This window comes from Elephas maximus, chromosome 6 (assembly GCF_024166365.1).
Source record: "Elephas maximus indicus isolate mEleMax1 chromosome 6, mEleMax1 primary haplotype, whole genome shotgun sequence".
In the NCBI taxonomy this organism is placed as follows: domain Eukaryota; kingdom Metazoa; phylum Chordata; class Mammalia; order Proboscidea; family Elephantidae; genus Elephas; species Elephas maximus.
The window spans coordinates 117369188-117375603 of NC_064824.1; the positions used below are offsets into that span (position 1 = coordinate 117369188).

General features: G+C 49.2%; 1 protein-coding gene across 1 annotated transcript in view; it reads left to right on the forward strand.

Annotated features, from left to right (window-relative positions):
- LOC126078108 (sterol 26-hydroxylase, mitochondrial) overlaps positions 1–3519 on the forward strand; it is a 38149-nt gene extending 34630 nt beyond the window's left edge. The window contains exons 3-9 of the mRNA XM_049888193.1: positions 250–449; positions 602–799; positions 1420–1592; positions 2223–2389; positions 2582–2663; positions 2742–2954; positions 3118–3519. Of these exons, the coding sequence (XP_049744150.1) occupies positions 250–449; positions 602–799; positions 1420–1592; positions 2223–2389; positions 2582–2663; positions 2742–2954; positions 3118–3237 (1153 nt within the window). The 3' untranslated portion in view covers positions 3238–3519. The remainder of the gene's footprint in view (positions 1–249; positions 450–601; positions 800–1419; positions 1593–2222; positions 2390–2581; positions 2664–2741; positions 2955–3117) is intronic.
- The last annotated feature ends 2897 nt before the right edge of the window (positions 3520–6416 follow it).

Here is a 6416-nt window from a genome sequence, read left to right on the forward strand (position 1 = left end):
GTCATAGAGGAATTTAAGTCATTTGTCTAAGGTCACCCAGCTAGTAATCACCAGACCCTTGATTTGACCCTAGGCTGTCTGATTCTAGATGCCCACCTTAACCACTTCCACTTAGTGGGATTCTGAAGTTTGATGTTCCTATCATTCTAAATTCTAGGAGTCTGAGATTTTTCTTAAACTCCATAGGGATCTCAGTGTGGGAAGATACCATTTAATCCAACCCTCTGTCTGATGGTTACATGTGTGCAGGGAAGGACACCGCTGGTACCAGCTGCGCCAGGCTCTAAACCAGCGGATACTGAAGCCAGCGGATGCTGCACTCTATACAGATGCTCTGAATGAGGTGGCTGCGGACTTTCTGGTTCGGCTGGACCAGCTGCGGGCAGAGAGTACCTCAGGGGACCAGGTGCCTGACATGGCCTACCTTTTCTACCACTTTGCCTTGGAAGGTACTCATGCTGGGAAGAGGGGCTGGGGATGGGAATGGGTCAGGGGTAGGTTGTTTGTTCCTCCTGCTCAAGGCTCCCTGAATCCTGTATGCCATGGCACTGCTTCCCGTGATGACCTCTGTGCTCCGCCCCTGGCCCCTGCCACTGCCCAGCTATTTGCTACATCCTGTTTGAAAAACGTATTGGCTGTCTGAAGCCGTCCATCCCTGAGGACACTGCAGCCTTCATCAGATCTGTCGGGCTCATGTTCCAGAACTCTCTCTATGCCACCTTCTTACCCAAATGGACCCGTCCCCTGCTGCCCTTCTGGAAGCGATACCTGGATGGTTGGGACACCATCTTCTCCTTCGGTGAGGAATCCAAGAAAAGGAAGTTGGGGGTGGGCCTCAGTCTTTGAGCATTAGCAGCCTCCCCCAGGACCTGCTTCCTTATACTACGTAGGTGCCAGACTGGCTCTTCGTCTGGGCAGGGCTTCGAACTGGTTCTTCCCAGTTCAGTCATGGCCAAGGAAGCGAAACCAAAACAGACTCAAATTTTTAAAATTTGAGTGAGCCAGAATGATAACTGGAACAGAAAAAATTACAGGTCATAGCCCTGGTGAAACCTAATCTCCCTCTTAGAAAACAAGAGCAGCGTAAGCGTTGCATAGCAACCAAATCTTTTGGCCGCGGGATTTTGAGCAGAGTCAGAAACAGAGGTGCTCCGGCTGACTATGCAGCTTTGAATGTGTGTCGCTCTCCACAGTCCTGCCAATAATCCAGTCTCATGCATTAGGCTCACTACGCCTCTTTTGAGTCTCCCATGCCAGGGCCTCAACCTATAATTTTTCCCATTCTAGTTATCGTTCTGGTTCACCCAAATTGTAAAAATCCTGGTTTTGCTTCGCTGTGACTGAACCAGTTGAAAGCTCTGGTCCCTGGAGGTCATGACTTTTGACCTTATCCTCCTCCATCTTCTGTTGTCCCTGCAGGGAAGAAGCTGATTGATCAGAAAGTCAAGGAGGTAGAGGCTCAACTGCAGGCAGGGAAGCCAGATGGGGCCCAAGTATCTGGCTACCTGCACTTCCTGCTGACCAGAGGACAGCTCAGCCCTCATGACGCCATGGGCAGCCTGCCTGAGCTGCTCATGGCTGGAGTGGACACGGTGCGTGAGGGGGACCATCAAGAAGACCAGGGGTTCCTGGCTCCCATCCTGAACCAATTCCCTGTTATCCCCCACCTGATCCTGACCTTCACCCCTTCAGGTACCTGCTTTTTTTTTCTGTAACATGGATGTAGAGCTAGAAGGAAAGCAGAAGAGTCACTCAGCCTAGCTGAGGCAGGCAGGGGATGGTCCTCAGGGGTATTCCATCACCTGCTTCAGCCTCCTTGCTCTCTCTGACAGCTGGGAAGTTGCATCTCACATCTAATCCAACTCTCTCTTGCTGTAACTTCAGACCATTTCTCCTCATTTGATTCTGGGCAGCGTGGAGCTTGTCTGTGAGCACCTTTTTTCTCTGATCTGTTTCCAGTCCTTTAGTCATGTTGAGTTTCTCTTTGTTACAGTCTCCTCCTATTGCTAACATGCTGTTCTCCATCATCTTGGTCCTCATTCTTCTGTGGATTTATGTTTAGCATGGAAGTCCCCATGAACCCCCTTGTCTTTTTCTGCCATCCTTGTGGCACATTTGTTTTTCTCCTGCATTTTGTAGCATCCACTCACATACCCTTCCACCACCCAGCTGGCCTCTTTCTTAGAAGTGCCCCTCACTTTATCTCTCACTCTACCTCCCAGACATCCAACACACTGACGTGGGCCCTCTACCACCTGTCAAGGAACCCAGCAGTCCAGGAGGCCTTGCATGAGGAGGTGGTGGGTGTGGTGCCAGCTGGGCAGGCGCCCCAGTATAAAGACTTTGCTCGCATGCCGCTGCTCAAAGCTGTGATTAAAGAGACTCTGCGGTAGGATGCTGTTCCCAGGGGCACAGGGCCTGTGTGTGGGAGGAATCAGAGATGGGAGTGGGGAGTGGGGGCTGGTGGGATGGGGCTGGGGACAGGTGTGAGAAAGAAGAGGGGTCTGGGGACCAGAGAGGTGGGGGTGCTCTGCCTCTTCTTGGATCCAGAGGCAGACCTTGGACTCCCTTTCCCCTGCAGCCTCTATCCTGTGGTCCCCACGAACTCCCGGGTCATCCTGGAAAAGGAAATTGAAGTTGGTGGCTTCCTCTTCCCCAAGAATGTGAGTGGGGTTAGAAAGCCTTGGTTTCCAGGGGTACCCACAACCCTAAGCTGATGAGTGCCCATTCTTCCTCTGCAGACCCAGTTTGTGCTCTGCCACTATGTGGTGTCTCGGGACCCCAGCATCTTCCCTGAGCCTGAGAGCTTCCACCCCCGCCGCTGGCTGAGGAAGAGCCAGCCTGATACCCTTGGGGTCCTCCATCCGTTTGGCTCTGTGCCCTTTGGGTATGGGGTCCGAGCTTGCCTGGGCCGCAGGATTGCTGAGCTGGAGATGCACCTGATGCTGACAAGAGTGAGTGGGGGAGACACTTGGAGGGGTTTGTGGGCCAGGGAAGAGTGAAGGACACCTGGGGAGGAGAAGAAAATGTGGTGGGGTACAAGGCAGGAGCATGCCAATGAGGGCCATGGATGTAGATCACAGACTCTAACTGCCCCTGTGTGCTTCTACCTCCCAGCTGATCCAGCAGTACGAGGTGGTGCTGGCCCCTGAAACAGGGGAGTTAAAGAGTGTAGCCCGCATTGTCCTGGTTCCCAACAAGAAAGTGGGCCTGCGCTTCCTGCCGCGACAGTGCTGAGCTGGGCCCGTGCCTTCCTGGGGCTTGTCTCAGGGCTCTGGCCCTGGCTCAGTGATTCCTGACGACAGCTGTGGCTCATATGAAAAGGGGAAAAGAGGGCTGCCAGGCCTGAGAGGTTGGAGGAGCCCAGTGCACCGCCAATCACATCCTGAGGTTTTGCCACTTTTGTCTGTTTTGAGCATCTCCCTGTCGGATAAAAGGCATTGCTTGTCAGCATTGCTATCCTTCGGGGAAAATATGGAATAAAGGAACTTGTATTGGTTTTAGGGGCCCTTTGTCATTCTTTTTGGCCATTCAGCATCTGAACCCCTTTCTGTGTTTAGGGAATGCCCTCTTTGCATTTTGGTGGGAGGCAGAGGCCCTTCCCTCCATGGAAAACGAGAATGACAGATGCCTTCCCAAACATCACAGACTGACCTCCACTTTACATGGCGTTGGCTGAGGCCTCACAGGAACAGGAGCTGCAGAGGGATTCCCGGGCACTGAGAGTGGCACTGTGTCAGGCAAGCATCCCCTGACATAATAGAAACCACCCACTTTTAAAACAAAGTGCTTAGATATAGGAAATGGGCTACTATCAGAATGGCCGATGAGCTCAAGGCTAGGCCTACAGGAATGACTCCTGAAACCCCCTCAGGGTACTAACCAGCCTGGGGAGCATCATGTTGGCCACAATCAGGAGGATGAGGGGTCAGGAAGCTATCGCTACAACTAGGGGACTTCCTGGGTTATGAACTTCCTGACAACTCACACTTGCCCTTTAATGTTATGTAAATTTTCCCTCACTTTGAAATAATTGAACCAACCCCTACTTACAACAAATTCTTCATCACAATCACCTTCACCTGCTGCACTTGTAGCTTTTAAATAATTGAAAAGCCTTTGAGCTTTTTCTAGCACTAAAATAAGGTTAAATAAGAAACTTATGCACCTGCTCAGACTCACCTACAAATTCGACTTACACAGGAACGATATCATTCACAACCTGGGGACTGTCTGCTGTATTGGCTCCGGAGCTACGCCATGTCTCCTAGATCTATCTGTGCTGGCAAAAAAAAAAAAAGATGTCCCCATCCTGTTCTCGATACCAGTGAAGCCAGTAGTAACTGGACTTGGACCTCTGCTAATGCCCCCAACTGCCCCAACAGCGGAAGCATGGCCTCTGCCTCAGGTTCACCTTCCAAATCTCTCTAATGTGTATCTGAGTGGTGGAACCTAAGTCATGCCTGGAACTCTAGCTGCAAAGGAATCTGGGAATTGTAGTTTTTAGCTTTCCAGCCTCTGCAGTAGGAAGTCAACTAGAAAGAAAGTGGGCTGTGGGTTGGTGTTGAGCCCCAATGCACCATACCACAAGCCTGAACCCTTAGCTAATCCCAGCAGTTGTTGTTAGGTGCCATCAAATCAGTTCCGACTTATAGCAACCCTATGCACAACAGAACGAAACACTGCCCGGTCCTGTGCCATCCCTACAATCATTGTTATGCTTGAGCCCATTGTTGAAGTCATTGTGTCAATCCATCTCATTGGGGGTCTTCCTCTTTTCCACTAACCCTCTACTTTACCAACCATGATGTCCTTCTCCAGGGACTGATCCTTGCTGACAACGTGTCCAAAGTATATAAGACGCAGTCTTGCCATCCTTGCTTCTAAGGAGCATTCTGGTTGTACTTCTTCCAAGACAGATTTGTTTGTTGTTTTGACAGTCCATGGCATATTCAGTATTCTTCACCAACACCACAATTCAAAGGCATCAATTCTTCTTGGGTCTTCCTTATTCATTGTTCAGCTTTCACATGCATATGAGGCAATTGAAAACACCATGGCTTGGATCAGGCTCACCATAGTCCTCAAGGGGACATCTTTGCTTTTCAACACTTTAAAGAGGTCTTTTGCAGCAGATTTGCCCAATGCAATGTGTCTTTCGATTTCTTGACTGCTGCTTCCATGGGTGTTGATTGTGGATCCAAGTAAAATGAAATCCTTGACGACTTCAATCTTTTCTCTTTTTATCGTGATGTTGCTCATTGGTCCAGTTGTGAGGATTTTTGTTTTCTTTGTGCTGAGGTGTAATCCATACTGAAGGCTGCGGTCTTTGATCTTCATCAGCAACTGCTTCAAGTCCTCTTCACTTTCAGTAAGCAAGGTTGTGTCATCTGCATAACACAGGTTGTTAATGAGTCTTCCTCCAATCCTAATGCCCCATGCTTCTTCATATAGTCCAGCTTCTTGGATGATTTGCTCAGCATACAGATTGAATAGGTATGGTGAAAGGATACAACCCTGACACACACCTTTCCTGACTTTAAACCACTCAGTATTCTCTTGTTCTATCCAAACAACCGCCTCTTGATCTATGTACAGGCTCCTCATGAGCACAATTAAGTGTTCTGGAATTCCCATTCTTCACAATACTATCCATAATTTGTTATGATCCACACAGTTGAATGCCTTTGCATAGTCAATAAAACACAGGTAAACATCCTTCTAGTATTCTCTGTTTTCAGCCAGGATCCATCTGACATCAGCAATGATATCCCTGGTTTCACATCCTCTTCTGAATCTGGCCTGAATTTCTGGCAGTTCCCTGTCGATATACTTGCTGCATCCACTTTTGAATGATCTTCAGCAAAATTTTGCTTGCATGTGATATTAATGATATTGTTCGATAATTTCTGCATTCGGTTGGATCACCTTTCTTGGGAATAGGTTCCAGCTGAGTTAGAGAAAAATAAAGTTGAATCTCTTATGCCTCTGGGCATTGCAGTTTGAACCCATTATAAAATTCTGTCATTACCGTTATTAAAGGCATTCAGTGAGTGGCTCCCCTTAGCCTTCAGGCATAAGTCCAACCTCTGACACCCACCATGCCCCTGTCCCCACCCCTTCTGCCCCCACACCTTTTCCACAGCTGAGCCTGAATTCCTTGCAGTTCCCTGAGCACGTTATGTTTTTTTCAGCCTCAATACTGTGTACTTGTCCCCTGCCCTTGGAACACCCTCTTGACCAACTGTTGTGTCATCCCAGAGAACTTGCTCTTCCTTAGGACACAGCTCAAATGTCACTGCCCTGCATAAGCCTTCCCTGTTTTTTTTTTTAACCTCTCTGAGCACTTCCTGTTGTGCCCTCCCCCAGCCCCTGAGCACTCAGCACATTAACCTTGTTGTAGACCCGACTATCTC